General features: G+C 40.5%; 1 protein-coding gene across 2 annotated transcripts in view; it reads right to left on the reverse strand.

Annotated features, from left to right (window-relative positions):
- Nucleotides 1–17,519, reverse strand: part of tada1 (transcriptional adaptor 1) — a 53,391-nt gene that overhangs the window by 33,361 nt on the left and 2,511 nt on the right. For both annotated transcript variants that reach the window (XR_005945451.1, XM_041207516.1), the window contains exons 2-5: nucleotides 12,728–12,819; nucleotides 5,932–5,997; nucleotides 4,259–4,356; nucleotides 1,238–1,447 (exon numbers count right to left, since the gene is read on the reverse strand). Coding sequence is in view for 1 of the 2 variants with exons in the window: in XM_041207516.1 (XP_041063450.1) it covers nucleotides 1,238–1,447; nucleotides 4,259–4,356; nucleotides 5,932–5,997; nucleotides 12,728–12,819 (466 nt within the window). In the remaining variant the exon portion in view is untranslated. The remainder of the gene's footprint in view (nucleotides 1–1,237; nucleotides 1,448–4,258; nucleotides 4,357–5,931; nucleotides 5,998–12,727; nucleotides 12,820–17,519) is intronic.

A 17,519-nucleotide genomic window follows, 5' to 3' on the forward strand; every position in this document is an offset into this window, starting at 1 on the left:
ACATTACATAAATCAGTCTTTTTTTTAAAAAGTGTATTTAAAATGAATATGCTAATGAGCAATTGATGCAACTAATGGACATATAAGCTGCATTATTTAAATACCAGCATTAACTCCAGTAAAGTCAAACAAATCCACAAATCTAAGCCACAGTCTTCACATTCCTTCAAACAACAGAGCAAGAGGAAAAACAACAGTGACTAGAGTAAACTAATCGAAGATAAACAGACCAGATTATAACAAAATCTATGTATTAGAAATATTACTAATAGTGCAATAGCATATTGGAGGTGTAATTTACCCTTCCACACAATGGACAATATAGGATCACCCCATAACCTCCCCACAGGTCGGTTCCCATTCTCACCTGGGTTGTCTCAGATGGACAACAACTCGCATTCAATAGCACCTTTAACATAGCAAAGCATCACAACTACTTCACAGGAGCATTATCAAACAAAATTTAACACTGACCACATGAGATATTTGGCCTGATGACCAGAAGCTTGGTCAAAGACACAGGTCTTGAGGAATGTCTTAAAAGAAAAGAAGGATAGGGAGGCGGAGAGGTTGAAAAATGGAATTCCAGAGGTTAGTGCCTTGGGAGCTGAAGACAAAACCTCTAATGGTGCACCAATTAAAATCATGTTGTGCAGAGGCTAGAATTGGAAGAATGCAGATATTGCAGAGGGTTATAGAGCTGAAGGAAGTTACAGAGATGGAGGAGTGAAGCCACACAGGATTTGAAAACTAAAGGGTGAAAATTTTAAAATCAAGGCTCAACCAGGAGCCAATATAGGTCAGAGGTCTTGGCTGAAGGGACTTGGTGCAAGTTAACACATAGACAGCAGAGGTTAAGTTTATGGAAGGTCAGGAACGTGTTGCAATAGTCAAGTCTAAAGGTAACATGGATGAGTATTTCACCAGCAGACGAGCTGAGCCAGGGGCATAGCCGGGCGAAATTACGGAGCAGAAGTAGGTAGTTTTCTGATTGTGCAGATCTGTGGTCGGGAAATTCATTTTGAAGTCAAATACCTCAGCGTCATAGAAGATGATGTGGATGCAGTGAGACCCACAACAGAGGGATATTAAAGTTTGGGGTAGAAGAGAAAATATATAAATAAATATAAATATTTGAATTAATCATCATTAAAAACCATTGTAATGATATTATCAACAAATGATGTAAACCTAATTTTATTTGTAACCAAACAAAAAGCCAATTTCATTACAGTACCTCCACTGCATGCACCACTGCTGTCACTGCATCTTCAGATACATTGTCCAGTCCACATTCATAAGCCGTTACTATCATCCGACCTTCTAGCTGGCCTCTCGTGGGAAGCACCATTGTATGAGTGCAAAATTTCACATCATCCTCTTCTTGGGGATCCTTTGCCACAAAGTGTTGTGCTCCCGATAAAGGATTCTGTGCTTGAAATCGATGCTGGGAGAAAATACATAACTTATTAATCTGAAATGCACAACGCCACTTAGAATTTAGAAAGCATACAAATATGCCAATTAAAAAGAATTTTTATACATACACATGCAAAAGATGAAAGGTTGATTTTTCTAACTACGGCAGTTGCAAAGGTCATTTTAAGTTCATTTTATTCATGGCCTTATTCTCGAAAAATGTCAATAACATTTTGAAAGTCTTTGCTACCCCTGCTCAGACAGAACCACTGACAAGAAATGGAGTCTGGATCTTCTACTGTTACGTTAATAATGGAGGGTATTTTAAAGAACGTATCTTCAAACAGTGCATTATCAAGTTCAATACAATTTTAAAACAGTTTTGCTTCTGAACTTTCAAAATCCATCATAAAATCACTTCAATCTGAGAAGGAAAAATGTAATTCAGTATAACAGATTTGTTAAAAGCTTGTGTTTGGGCTCTTGGACGGTGAGGAAGGAGAAGGTAAAGGGGCAGGCGCTGCACCTTCTGCGATTGCATGGAAAGGTGCCTTAGGAAGGGGATGAGGTGTTGGGAGTAATGGAGGAGTGGACCAGGGTGTCCCGGAGGGAATGGTCCCTACAGAATGCTGACGGGGGCAGAGGGGGTAAGGGGAAGATGTGTTTAGTGGCGGCATCATGTTAGAGTTGGCGGAAATGGCGGAGGGTGCTCCTTTGAATGCGGAGGCTGGTGGCGTGAAAAGTGGGACAAGGGGGACCCTATCTTGGTTCTGGGAGAGAGAGGAAGGTGTGGGGGCAGAGGCACGGGAGATGGGTTGGACACGGTTGAGGGTCCTGTCAACCATCGTGGGTGGAAAACATCTGTTAAGGGAGAAGGAAGAGATGTCAGAAGCACTGTTTTGGAACAGATGCAGCAGAGGCAATGGAACTGAGAGAATGGAACAGAGTCCTTACAGGAAGCAGGGTGTGAGGAGCTGTAGCCAAGGTAGCTGTGGGAGTCCGTGGGTTTGTAATGGATATTGGTGGACAGTACACCACCAGAAATGGAGACAGAGGTCAAGGGGGGGGAAGGGAAGTGTTGGAGATGGACCATGTGAAGGTGATAGAGAGACTGAAAGCAAAATTGATCAATTTTTTTCCAGGTCCAGGTGAGAGCATGAAGCGGCACTGAAACAGTTGTCGATGTACCAAAGAAAGAATTGTGGGAGGGGGCCTGAATAAGACTGGAAAAGGAATGTTCCACATACCCCATAAAGAGACAGGCATAACTGGGACCCATTCGGTTATCCGTAGCCACACTTTTTATTTGGAGGAAGTGAGACAAGTGAGTGGTGGTGGATGGGGATTGTTCAGGCCTCTGTTCAAGGAAGAAGTGGCGAGCCCTCAGACCATCCTGGTGGGGGATGGAGGTGTAGTGGGATTGGACGTCCATGGTGAAGAGGAGGCGGTTAGGGCCAGGAAAATGGAAGTTGTTGATATGGCATAAGGCATCAGAGGAATCGCGGGTGTAGGTGGGAAGAGACTGGACAAAGGGAGAGAGAATAGAGTCAAGATAGGGAGAAATGAGTCATGTGGGACAGGATGAGATGAAGAATAAAATGAAAATGGGTACAAGGACAGCTTTGAGATAGGATGAGTCGGTGCTGCTGAAGGAAGAGTTCAAGTGTTCCTGAGATCCACACTCAGTGCCATCCAATGCCTAAACAAGAAACATTTTCTCTTCCTTTCAGGTGTTAAGGAACGCAAGCTCCAACAACTTATTAATACCAACGCCCATCCAGGGCCCTCCACCCCTTCCTGTCCCTCTGACCCCATCCCTTCGGTCTGTCCTCAAGCATGACCCTGACCTTCCTGTCGTTTGCCATTTCAACACACCGCCCTGCTCTCATGCCCACATGTAAATCCTTGGTTTGCTGCAATGTTCTAGTGAAGCAAAACGCAAATTGGAGGGACAGCACCTCATCTTCTGTTTATAGCCTTTCGGACCTAACACTGAGTTCAACAACTTCAGACCATGAACTCTCTCCTCTATCTCCATTCCTTTTTAAATCCACTTTTTAAAAAATGTATTTATCCACTTATTTTCATTTTTATTCATTTATTCATTGTTTTATCCCTTTTTTCATCCTTTTTCCCCAACCACCACCCCCTCCCCACCCCCGAAAGGGCCATCTGTTACTTGTTCCATGTTGTTCTTTCAGAGAGTACTTACCCTTGTTCTGCTATTAACACATTCTGTTTTCTTACCTTTATGCCACTACCAGCACCTCCTTTAGTCCCTAACACTACCATTAACACTCCCTTTGTGTTTTCGTCCATGGCATCTTTGTCAATCTCTCCATAGCCCTCAGCTATCGCTGGCCTTCTTTTCAGCTTCACATGCTCCACCCCCTTAAACAATATACATTTAATCACATTTCTACTTCTCTTTAGCTCAAAAGAAGGGTCAGACAGACTCAAAATGTTAACTTTTTCTCTCTCCACAGATGCTGTCAGGCCTGCTGAGATTTTCCAGCATTTTCTGTTTTTATTTCAGATTTCCAGCATCCGCATTGTTTTGCTTTTATGACACAATGAAATACTGCAGCCAAGGCTTTATGTCCACCTATATCTTGTTGCCGTTTTCTCTTAGGCCCAGCTGTTGTATTCCACCCTGAATAAGCCATTGAATCGCCCACTCTAGCTCTTCTTCCAACAGATGAAGGAATAAGTAAATAAGATAAACTACACAAAATTAAAGTGTCTTCTACGAGGAACTATTCACCACAAGGTTTATGTCAAACGCCCAGCAGGCCAAAAGGAGGGTGAGGGATGGGAATTAAGGTTGAAAACAACTCACTTCAAATTTTGCTCGTAGAGATGGAAACTTTTTTTTGCTTTTAGGTTTACCAGATTTAGCAGCAGATGGACTGGTCCAAAGTAGCGAAGTACCACTTTCTGTAACAGGAACAGTACAAAAAAACTATAAATACATTTGCTTTTCAAGAAAGATAGCTGACAACATTGAATGTAAATGACTCAACTTGTCTTGCTAGTCTCCCAGGAAATTTAATACGAGTTAGTCAATCAGATCAGGGCAATTTAAAGAGGAAGAGTGTATGAAATGTGCATTTTCACAACATGATTTAATACATTGCATGGAAACCTCTGCTGCACCTTTTTTTCCTTCTTTGGAAAAACGTCTTGGGAAGGCAGATAAAGTTGCCCCAGTTGGGGACTTGTTTTGTGTTGCTAAGCATGCTTCCTAGTGGTGCAACAATGAGTGACTTCAAAAAGATTGAAAATTCTCCCCTGTAAATCATAACCCCATGAGCACAAGGACTGATCATGAATCAGAGCCGAAAAGGTTGGGAACGAATTTAGTCTCAGCTGCATAGCTAAAAGGAGAAAGTTTCCAGAGATCAGGGTTTCCTGGCGAAGTCCTGCACCTCTCCAGTTCAATGGTCCTTATGCCTCAAGCTGTCTTCAAGCGTGATAGGCATTCAGCACAATCTGCCAAGAATTCTATTTGGAAACGGAAAGGGGAGCAAAAGCAGAGACTTAAAATAAAACCACTGGCCATAAAGTTTACTTACAACATTCAATACTTTCAACAGCTTTGATTACCAGATTCATTTCTGATTCCACTATTGTATCTTCAATTACCTTCCTCCTAAACATGGGGCCAAACTCTCGAGTGGCAATCAAAGCAAAAGGGTACATCCTGATGCAAAGACTCCTTTTCAGGATGATTAATCTGGAATTAAAACTGTATTTTTCTACAGGCACATCTTTTCAGTGGTATATGCAACTTTCAGTTTCACCTTGATAACACACAGTCCCCTATCTAAACCCAGATATTTCTGACATCCCATGATGAGTAATTTAATTTCTCTTTAATCTGAAAATGTAGTTTGGATTGAGGATCAGCTTTGATTTTTCTGTTTCGAAGCCAGATAAAACATTCAAAGACGTTGAGAGTACACTCCAGCTTTCATAAGATCAAAGATGGAATTTTTATCATATTAATCTGCTATTCATCATCTACACTCCTTTGGTTTACACAAATACTAGAATAAACAATGTGCAGGCAGTATTTTTACTCATCTCAAAGTAAATAAGATAGTTTGGTAAAAAGACCAATTTGAACAAAAATTCTAAACTGTGAGCTATTGCAACTAGCTTCATGAAATTTTTGAAATACCCATAGTTATGCAACATACATAGTATAATTTACAAATCCACCTATAAAGTTTCTAAGCAACCTTGGTTTCTATGAATCAATCTATTTGGCTGGAGTTTAATGTTGAAACTATAGAATTTATGAAGTCCACAATAATTCAAATTGGCAAGGACACTCGAAATTCAAAGATGAAATGGAAAAGCAGAAATTAGCAACACTTCAAATATAATGGAACATAATCCAGTTGTGCACAAAATGAGGAAAAATCTTCAATGTACAAATAAAACAGAAAACAGAAATTAGGTCTCTTTAAATTCATATATCGCTCAAACCTGTCCATTCTCACGTACCTGGAGCAGTAACCATGATCTGACATCTGGTGAGGATGGCGAGCAAGAAGTCATTATGGGAATGCACTGGAAAACAAAACCATTTTTTCCTGTTGTATTACCAAATTAAATTGGCCAAGGCTAAATGCTAGGTTACCGAATAAAACGAAGTGGTTACAGGAGATTCATTATTTTCTAAATTCTATGCCGTTGAGCATGGGCTATCCAAGAGCTTGGAAGCAGTTTTTGATTTCTATTGTAGTTCCACCTCAGCTTAAAAGCAACAGCAGTTTATCTATTAAATGTGAAAGTTTACTGAAACACTGCATCACATGACTGCCTTGAAAAAAAGTATTCATTCATGTCCCACAGGTCTAATATATGTAAAACTATTTGCTTACCCTTTAACAAAACTATCTTTTATCCTCAAAACCTCAGTTCTTTACATTATATTGTACTTCTCACAGCAGTTTTTGATAGTTTCTCTATAAATCCTTCCTCCGCCTTCTCAGTTACTTCAATGATTCTGATCAATAATTTTTACCTCTTGTTAACTTCCCACATTGGATATTTCTGAAGCTGCCATGGCACAGGGCCTGGGAAGTTACTATTTAATGTTGAGTCTCTAATAAATGGCATCTGGTCATGAACCAAGGTCCTGGCCCAACTGTATACTGATTCAAGTCAGCCTCAAAATGCCTCAAATATTCAGCCCTTGTCCTATCATGTGCCAAATGCCGCTCAGTCGAAAAAACTATGGTTTGTTCAGAATTTGACGTTGACTAGAAAATGCTGCAAAAATTGAAATCACGAGTCAAATCCTGCTGGAAAAATAATGACATATCAGTGACGCATGCGCAAAATAAATGCGCAAATCAGCAAGTTCTGAGAATTGAGGGGTACACCTTGAGCTGCAAATCCTCAAAATTTGATGATTTTTCACAAATGGCAAATCACCTGCAGCCTCCCTGCTATTTTTAGGAACTTGTTCACCTGCACATTAATTGCTCCATTAAATTCGCTGCAAATTCTTACAGCTTGTATATAAGAGCCCTTTCAACAACACGATCATGGCTAGTTCAATACCAATTAATCTCTCTGGCCCAGAAAGAGAACAATTTAAACTGTTCAGTTTCGTTCCTGGAGGTAGTAAATTCTCAGATTTTGCAATTTAAAATCTTCAAATTTATTTCCTGCTTTACCCACGTTTTTTCCTCTCTCCTGCTTAACCTAATCTTTTTTTCCCTCTCGATTTCTTTCTCGGCAACTGGTTTGACCCTAATTCACCCTCCTATTCTGCTATCCCTCTTTCTTTCTCAATCTTTAAATCTCATAGGTTAAAGAGATAAACTGCCAGTTCCACCATTCACTGAGGCCCCAGATGTTCAGTTGCTCTCACCATGCCATTATCAGTTCGCACTCCCAGCAAGTTACAGCACAATTTTTTCAAGCTAAAAGGTGTGGGGGGAAAAGTCTAGCCAATGGGGGACAACAATAACATGCCCTATCCCAGCAAGGTTTGCCCCCTAATTTTTGAATGCATTTGTACCAACCAGAACTCTCAACTGTAGTATGTATCCTCTTTGTGTGGCTGCTGCAATACACTATTGAGTAATTGAGTTCCACAGCAGCAGGGTGAAAATTTAATTCTCTCCCCCTCTCAGCTTTTACCACCAGGACTTATAATTCTTCACTGCTTTTCCTACCTGGTTGACATGTTATGTGTGTTGCTGTTGTGTATCAAGGATTGCACATCCAAAGAGCAGGATTTTTAAAAAATTCTCTTACACGCACACAATTTGTTCACAGCAGCAAATAGTTCCCAGCACCCAAAGCCAGGCAAAATTTCCAGGTTAAGCCCCAGGCTCCAGTCAGAAGACCAGGCCAATACGACGACGACGGCGGCGGCGGGTGGGGGGAACGCGAATCTTTTTTTGCAGCATTTTGAAAATTAAAAGACTAATTTTCTGATCAAGCTTATCTTTTGTCATATTTGTGTAATTTACCTATCAGTTCTAGATGTATCAGCTCTATAAACTAACCTGAATATAAGAAAAAAACAGCATTCCAAAACAACGTGAAGAACATATTTGGGCACTGTATGAGCTTGCTGATAGGTTGGGGTTAATTCATTTATTGATGATTATGGACTTCTCTCGATGCTTATGGACTTCTCCAAAGCATTCAATTACATCGATCATAGGATCCCTATCTCAAACTCCTACAAACAGGAGTCGATTCACTTTGTTCCTTGGATAAATTACAATTTCAAATCGCAAACAGAGCATCATGTTCGGCAATGAAGTATCCAGGTGGACGCGTGTACAAGCTGGAGTACCCAGGGAACTAAGTTGGGGTCTGCTAGTTCCTTGCCACGATCAACGCGACCAGCTGCAGAGGTGTTGACACTGGCATTCACCGCTTTAAATATGTCAACGACCGAGCAGTTATCGGAAAGTATAGCATTCACACTGAATCTCACATGCCAGCAGTCCTTGAGCAAGTTTACAATTGATCTATAGAGAACGGAATGCTCCCTTTGACATCTGCTTCGCCTAAAACAAACCAGCTCCTCCCAATCTGTCACTGAATGACATCACAATACGACATCATAACACTGTCAAATTGCATACTTATCCAGGCAGATCTGTACATGCTTCAGAAGCTGAAATGTCATGTCTTTCAAGAGATGGCCTTGTAACCATTTTCACATCTTTTTGTTTACCCCATTTTGGAAAATGAGGCAGCTGTGTGGTTGGATGGAATAACAAAACAGCAATGCAAATTCATTGAAAATGTTCAGAAAAGGGTTTGCAGAGTCTTTCTTAGCCCTGATTAACATTGTTACTCAGATGCCTTACAAGATTGTGGTCTGGAGTCACTCTGCCATTCTTTCATGAGATTATTGTCGAACTGCAAACCAATCTCACATTGGCTACCAGCTATAGAACACAGAACAACAAATGAATTAAGATGTAAAACAGCAAGATTTAGGAATAGTCCAATGCCATAACTCAACCGCAGAATTAATAAATTCTAACACTGGTAAAATTTGAACCCTGATAATATAAATGCCCTAATCTAATGATCAGTAATAATCTGTTCTTTCTATCTGCTACGGACAGGAGGGGGATTAATTTAAAACGACCCTGATTTCTCTGCCTTACTAAGCTTCCATAAACAGAAAGGTGTTTTTGATTTCTGATTTCCCCTTTTGTAAGTGATGGCGTATTTTCCCCAACCCTTGAGTTTTGGAGTGATTCAATCCTCTATTAATAGCCCTAACAGCAAACTCAAGATAGGGCAAAATCAGTGGCTTATTTTATTTTAAAAGCAGGGAGTAGTGTGCCGCTACATATCCCCTTCAGGGTGGTGTCCTAGGCCCAACCATCTTCAACTGCTTCATCAATGACCTTCTGTCCATCATAAGGTCAGAAGTGAGGTTGTTCGCTAATGGTTGCACAATGTTCAGCACCATTCACAACTCCTCAAATACTGAGGCAGTCCATGTCCAAACACAGCAAGATCTATACAATATCCAGGCTTGGGCTGACAAGTGACAAGTAACATTTGCACCACACAAGTATCAGGCAATGACCATCTCCAATAACCATCACTCCATGACATTCAATTGCTGAATCCTCCACTATCAACATCCTAGGGGTTATCATTGGCCAGAAACTGAACTAGGCTAGCCATATAAATGCTGTGGCTACAAGAAAAGGTCAGAGGCTAGGAATCCTACGGCAAATAACTCACCTCCTGAATCCCCAAGGTCTGTCCAACATCTTCATGGCACAAGTCAGGAGTGTGATGGAATACTCTCCAGTTGCCTGGATGAGTGCAACCCCAAGGAGCTTGGCACCATCCAGGATAAAGCAGCCCACTTGACTGGCATCCCATCCACAAACATTCACTCCTTTCACCACTGACAGCAGTGTATACCATCTACAAGATGCACTGCAGGGACTCAACAAACCTCCTTAGACAGCACCTTCCAAACCCACGACCACTATCATCTACAAGGACAAGGGCAAGACACATGGGAACACCACCGCCTGCAAGTTCCCTTCCAAGCCACTCACCATCCTGACTTGGAACTGCATTGCCATTCCTTCACTAATGCTGGGTCAAAATCCTGGAACACCCTCCCAAACAGCATTGAGATACACTTACACCACATGAACTGCACTGGCTAAAGGCGGCAGCTCGCCACCACCTTCTCAAGAGCAATTAGGGATGGGCAATAAATGCTTGCCTAGCCAGTGATGCCCATGTCCCATGAATGAATGAAAAAAAGCATTCTCACAATAAAAGGGGGATAAGGGAATGAAAGAGGTACAGGGCAACGATCATAATTTCACATGAGCCTAGAGTCAAAAGTCCAATGTTGTATTCCTTCAGCCAGACAGGTTAGCGGGCTGAAGCTGAAAGTGGATGATCCATTTTTTCAGCAGTGATGATTTCCACAATGGGAGAAGTATGTAGAGATGAAGTAGTCTCGCAGTAGTACTGGTACAGAAGTTCGGATGCTCTCGTAGAAACAGTGTAAATGAGGGCCAGGCAATTTAAACCTAGACAGAGCTCTGGTTCTGCTGCTGCTTTGTCGATGGAAGATGGCAAACTTCATCTTTTAGCATCACAAGGCAATATTACAGGTTCTAGCAGCTTTGGGTGGGGGTAAGGTGACAAACTCCTACTTCTTCCCCTTGGTCTGGACAAAGGATGTATGTTTCTGGTCTGGATTCTTGAGATGGTTAATGTTTCATTCATTCATAAGTTTACCAGAGGTTTCAGGGTCTTTTGTCCTCGCAGATAGGCTGTCTCCATTGGCCAAAGCCTGCCTCAGAAATGTAAAGTGCCATTGTACAATTGTCACAAAAGTATAATAATTCTCATAATATTGTGATTTATTGTAAGAGTAGGTTAATAGTGCGGTTTGGATAGTTTGTGTGTGTGTGGGATTTAAATGAATTGGAGACAGCTGGTCTGGAGGTTTTGGCTCATCAAAAGAAGCTAGGTTTGAAATGCTAAATATGTAAACATGGTTGAAGTTTTAGAATGTGAGGCGAGGAGAATTTGCATTCAATAAATCAGGATAGTTTGAATTTCAAAGATATGGGAAGATGTTACACCTAGCCAGAGAAGCTAGGGCAAGCAGTGCGTTTATTTTTCCTAAAGGTTACTGATAATATTAGCACCATGCAAAGATTTATATTATGAGTAAGCTCCAAAGACATATGGGAACAATGGAATTTACATTAAAAAGGGAGAAACATGTATAAAACAGAATAAGGCTGTATGTCAGGAAGGCATTGTAAGATCTAACACAAGTGTGAAAAGCCTCCATTAAGCTGCTGTTTACAGAAACCAAAGTTGGAAAAAGCCGCTTTGAATTCTACTATCCAGGGTGTTGTGTTGAGTTGCCTAGATCTGTTTAAATCTATTTGTTTTTTTACCATTGCCTTAACAGGAGTGTAACTGGAAGCCAGATTAATTAGGGGTTTTAGGTGTTATTACAGTAGAAATGGAAAGACCACCACCTTCACTGTGTCAACAACTTTCCTCTTGCTTTCCTATGCATGTGCTTGAAATCTTTTGTTAATAAACATTTAATTTAGTTTTCTAAAAATAATCTCTGAAGTCTGGGTGGATTTATTACTACTGAATTCAAGGCATGCACCTCGAAATAAATACAAATTGCAAAATCATTGTGACCACGTGATCAAGTTTCCCTTGTGATCCACACATCATCTGCCACATCATAACAGCAATCCCTTTGGAATTTGGTTTCTGCAAGCCCAAGTTTGTTAACACCTCTTCAGGGATAACGAGATTGTAACTGTTCTGATATAGCTCCGGACACTATCATTTTTTTACGTTTACATTTTATTTGGAATGATTGATTGTAAAACTTACCTCAATTCAGCTCTTGGCCATGGCAGAAGTTGATTTTTAAACATAAACCTTTGATGAAATGAAATGTAACTTTTACTCCTAGGTTTTGCACTGGATGGATCTGATGTTCTTTTTTGTGTGAATGGTTTAAAAATCCTTCATGTATTTATGGGGAAAACAAGCTTAAACTGAGCAACAGAGGATTCTCAACAGCGCCATTATAATAATCTGCATGCTTTGATTATAAAGTGAAAGGGATTGGGATGGAGGCAAATCCTGAATTAGTTCATCACACTTCGTTGTGTCAACAAATTTCCTCTCCCTTTCCATAATTGGGGAGTTTAGAACAACCCCATTTAAGTCACAATTCCTCACAGCATGGTAGATGCAAAGTAGAGCTTCTTCAACTGTTTTACCAATGTCCCAAAGACTAAGAATAGTAGCCCCTTTTAGGACACATTTCTATTTTGTACATTAATCTTGGAATCTTACAGCATAAAAATAAGCCATTTGGCCCACTGTGCTTTTACCACCCTTTCTGAAAGCACGACTTAATTAGTTCCACTATCCTGCTCCTTCCCCATGGCCCTGCAGGTCTTTCCTTTTCAAATATGCATCCAATTCCCTTTTAAATGTTATTTTTGAATCTGCTTCTGCCACATGATAAAGCATCGGAACCCAATGAGATTGCCAATTCTGTGCCACGATGGAGGTAGTTTTATGCTGTAACAATAAATAACTAGACGTGGGCTGTCGAAATGCATCTCACGAGGGTCACTGCAGCCAGCAGGCAGAGGAATCTTTCATCGACTTTGAAAATGAGTGTGCTGAGTCACCCAATAGTGAACTTTGTGCAGGAGTTTTCATTCGTAAAGTCTATCTGTTAGAGGTAAGGGAAATAAACAGTCATAGATCTTACCATTATCATGAGTAAGGAGCCTCCTCGCTTCCACATCGAACTCCTCTTTGCTTATCTTTTGCTTGAACCAAAGCTTCAAGTTTGCCCAATATCTGAGAAAAAAAACAAAGATTTTTTTCTCTCTCTCAACAAGTGATTAGGATCTGGAGTGCACTGCCTGAAACTGTGGTGGAGGCAGATTCAGATGTAGCTTTCAAAAGGGAACTAGATAAGCACCTGAAAAGAGAAAATTAGAGACAGGGAACTTACAATGAAAACAGCAACCTTATACAGAGAAGGAAGGCAGCATTGATTAGGAAGAATATTATAATGCTACAGGGAGGATGTTCTGGAGAACAGAATCTATTTGGTTAGAGTTAAGAAACAACAGAGGTGCAATTACACTACTGGGTGAACTATATATGCCATTTACAAATGAGAAAGATGTAGAGGAGCAAATTTGCAAAGAAATTACAGAGACGTGCAAGAACTGTATGTGTGGGATTTCAATTATTCTACTATAAGACTGGGATAGTAAGCACTATAAATTGTAAAGGGCAGAAGGAGTTCAGGAGAGTTTTCTTGATCAATATGTTTCCAGCTCAATGGGAAATGGGTCATTGCTGGTTCTGAGAATAAGATGGGACAAATGTCCCTAGGGGAAGATTTAGGGAATGATGATAACTGTATCAGTAGTTTTAGGTTAGCTATGGAAAGGGAGCAATCCAGAGTAAAAATATTTAATTGGAGGAGGTCCAATTTCAGAGGGGGTGAGAACAGATCTGTTCTGGGTAAACTAGAAACAAAGTTTAACCAGTGAAACCGTAATGGAACAATGAGCTGCCTTTAAAGAGGAAATGGTTCGGGCATAGTCAAGGTACATTTCCACAAGGGGGAAAGGTAGGACAAAGCCACAACTCCCTGGATGAGAAAAGAGATGGAGAAAAAGGTGAAGGAGAAAAAGGGATATATGCCAGATTTAGGTCAGGTTGGTAATACAGGTGGGAACCAGACTGAATACAAAAAGTTACAGAAGGTAAGGGAAGATAACAGAAATTAGAGAGGCAAAGACAGGATATGAAAACAGACCAGCAGCTAACATAAGGGGGAATCCAGAATGTGTTTATAGGTATATTAGTAGTAAAAGGGTAGTAAGATGAGGGGGTGAGGCTGAGTCGGGGCCAAAAAAACCTACATATGGCAGTAGAGGACATGACTGAGGTACTAAATAAGTACTTGCATCTGTCTTTACCAAGGAAGGTGATATTGCCAATGGCATAGCGAAAAAAAGGATGTGGCTGAGAGACTGAATGGGCTAGAAATGGATAAAGCGGAGGTATTAGAAAGGCTGGCCATACTTAAGGTTGTGACACCAGGGCTGGATAGGATGCATCCAAGGATGCTGAAGGAACTAAGGATGGAAATTTATTTTTACGCAGCAGTGGATTGCAGGTTGTAAGCAGCAACTGAAAGGATGGCAGGGGTAGATTCAATTGTGGCTTTCAAATGAGAATTGGATAAGCACCTGAAGGGAAAAAAACCATAGGACTACAGGAAGTGGAACGAGCCAGGTTAATCTTGCAGACAGCCAGGATGGACTTGAGGGCCAAATGGCCCTAGTCTGTGCTGCAGCCATTCTAGAATTCTAATGCAGAAAAGTGTTGCGAGGTGCTTCTCAGAGGCACAATCAAAAACCAAACAAGAATACACCGGGAAGGATGACTAAAAGTTTCATGACAGAGGTGGATTTTAAGGAGGGTCTTAAAGGAGACCAAGAACAAAGTAAGGCGGAGGAATTTAGGAAGGGAATTACAGCTTCCAGGACATACGTGTCAATGGCAAAGTGAAGAGGGTGAGGGTGCAAAGGTAGCCAGAGTTAGAGAAACAGAAATTTAAGTGGAGCTTATAAGGCTAAAGGATGTTACAGTGATAGGGAGTGGTGAGGCCATGAAGGGATTCAAATACAAGAATTAGAAGCACAAATTCAATAGATCAGGAACCGACTTAATTCAGCAAGGAGAGCGATAGAGACAAAGTAAAGCTTTGTGCGAGATAGAAACTGGTCAGCAAACTTTGGATGAGCTGACGTTTATGGAGAATATCGGATGGGACAGTATTGGAGTAGTGGAGCACAAGGGTGACAAAGGCATGAAGGTTTCATTGGTGGATGGGATGAGGTGGGTTGGTGGCAGTTGATTTTTGCACTGTAGATATCAGAAGCTCAGTTTGGGATCAGGTAGAAGGTTGAAGTTACAAAGTCTGATACAGGTTGCAACTGGGACCAGGAAGGATGAAGGAGTTATTGACAATGGTACTAAGTTTGCAGCGAGGCTAGCAGATAGTAGATTATGCCTTCACAAATTTTAGCTGGAGGAAATTGCAGTCCATCCAAGATCAGATATCAGACAACCAGCCTGACAACATAATGGCAGTAAAGGGAGTGAGAGAGATGATGGGAGAGTTGGAGCTGGGTATCATCAGCATAGATTATGTCTGCAGATTATGTCACTGAGCAACAGCACATTGAGGAGGAAAGGGAGGCGGAGAAGGATAAATCCTTGAGGGAATCTGGAGGTAATGGGCAAGAAGAGAAGCCATTGTTGGAACCACTCCAGCTATGGTCAGAAGAGTAAGCAAGGAGATATTCTCCATATACATCAGCTCATCCAAGCTTTGCTGACCAGTTTTTATCTCGCTTCACTTGTCTCTGCCCCTCTCCTTGCTGACTTACATTGGTTCCTGATCTGTTGAATTTACACTTCTAATTCTTGTATTTGAATCCCTTCATGGCCTCACCACTCCCTACAAACTTGGCTGTGCCACCAAGCTAGACAATGTAGCAAAAGAGGAGGATGGTGTGGTCAGTTATGCCAAAGGCTTCAGAGGAATTGAGGAGGGTGTGGAAGGATAGTGAATCACCATCAAAGAATGTCCTGTGACTTTGGTCAAATCATAAGTACTTATGGCAGACAATCATAGTTTGACAATATCTTGGAAGTCAAACAATTTTATCTCTCTATCTAAAGGTAAGATTATACCTTTGACTACAGTCAACTTTTCTTAATTTAAAGTTGCTTTATTTAGCACAAAATTTCCACAGCTCAATTCAAATTATTGGATAACTCTCATTTGTTAGTGCAAAAAAAAACTTTCAAAACAATCAGGAGTAGACTATTACAATAAAAAAGGGACATGATTTGGAACTTAATACAAAACGGGCTGGAATGTATGCTCTCATTTTTGGGACCTTGGTCTGAAATCAGCATAGAAATTTGATAAAGGTTCTCCTACTGGAAGCTGCATGATCACTATTGAAGTGAAATCTACCTATATGTTAAAAACAAAAAAACTGCGGATGCTGGAAATCCAAAACGAAAACAGAATTACCTGGAAAAACTCAGCAGGTCTGGCAGCATCGGCGGAGAAGAAAAGAGTTGACGTTTCGTGTCCTCATGACCCTTCGACAGAACTTGAGTTCTTGGACTCGAACTCAAGTTCTGTCGAAGGGTCATGAGGACTCGAAACGTCAACTCTTTTCTTCTCCGCCGATGTTGCCAGACCTGCTGAGTTTTTCCAGGTAATTCTGTTTTTGTCTACCTATATGTTGTTCTATAAGGACAGGGTATTTTTCCTTAGATTTTTTTTGTACATTCTGAATGACTATGTTCCTGTATAATTTTTATGAAGCGTTAAACAGAAATTAGTAATGAACACTAGAATGGTGACAAGTAAGAAAGAGAAATGCAACAGAAAACCACTGAATTTAAGTTTCTGCCTTTGACTCTACAGTCTCAAGTGGAGCTGATGAATAAACCACAAGCAACATACGTACATCAGGAGCAGGGGTTTGGATTTCCTTTGACTGGTTAACACACCCAGATTAAATTCCTGTTTAACACAGACAAAGCTTTGCTTATATTTGAGCAGCTTAACAACAGCATTAAACACAAAATTTACACAGTAACATTAATATAACACAAAGATTCAAAGTGCTTTATGGGGTTGAGGGGAAATTGGACTTTGAATCAGAATGGGGAGAAGACTTGACAAGGTAAAAAAAAGTGATAGATGAGTGATGTTTACTATACAATATGGGGGTGGTGGGGGAGAACAGTTTGAATGAGTTGGAGTTTGTAAGCGTAGAAACATAGGTCCATGAAAAGGGCATTACGTACATTGGGCTGAAAGATGACAGCAATGTGAGAGGGTGAGCCAGGAACAAAAATGGGAGATAAAATAATTTGCAGAACAATTTTACACAAACATGTGATTACAAAAGTTAAATTCCAACTTGTGTACCTTACTCCAGGCAGGGATTTGAATTTTTACAGTCGGACGTCACATTGTAAATTAATGCATAGGGTCTGTAAAAAAAATGCTTCTTTAAACTAACTTCTCCATTATATGCGCGATAATTTCAGTGGTGAATCAATGAATATCAATTTCTTCCTGAATATGATTTAAAAAAACACATTTCCTGTTTTTCTTTTACTGAAAATCAGGTGTCAAGGTGCAAAGGAATTTCATCCAAGATGTTAGCACGCATGTTGAATATTCTAACATCTATATTTTAACATCTCATTCTAACATCACAGACATGACACACATACATCTTCAGCCCAATGTTCAGAAGCAAACAACACAATAACCATATCATCTTCTAGGTAGGGATACAGGTAGGGATGGTGTATTTTATTTTACGGCACAGTTTATTTTCATTCCTAGTTGGGAGTGGAATAAGGATAGTAAAGCAGAGCAGACTGCAAGATGTATATTTTAACACTCAACTCTTGCAGGTAATCAGAGGCAAGAT

The sequence above is a fragment of the Carcharodon carcharias genome, chromosome 16, assembly GCF_017639515.1.
Source record: "Carcharodon carcharias isolate sCarCar2 chromosome 16, sCarCar2.pri, whole genome shotgun sequence".
NCBI classification, from domain to species: Eukaryota; Metazoa; Chordata; class Chondrichthyes; order Lamniformes; family Lamnidae; genus Carcharodon; species Carcharodon carcharias.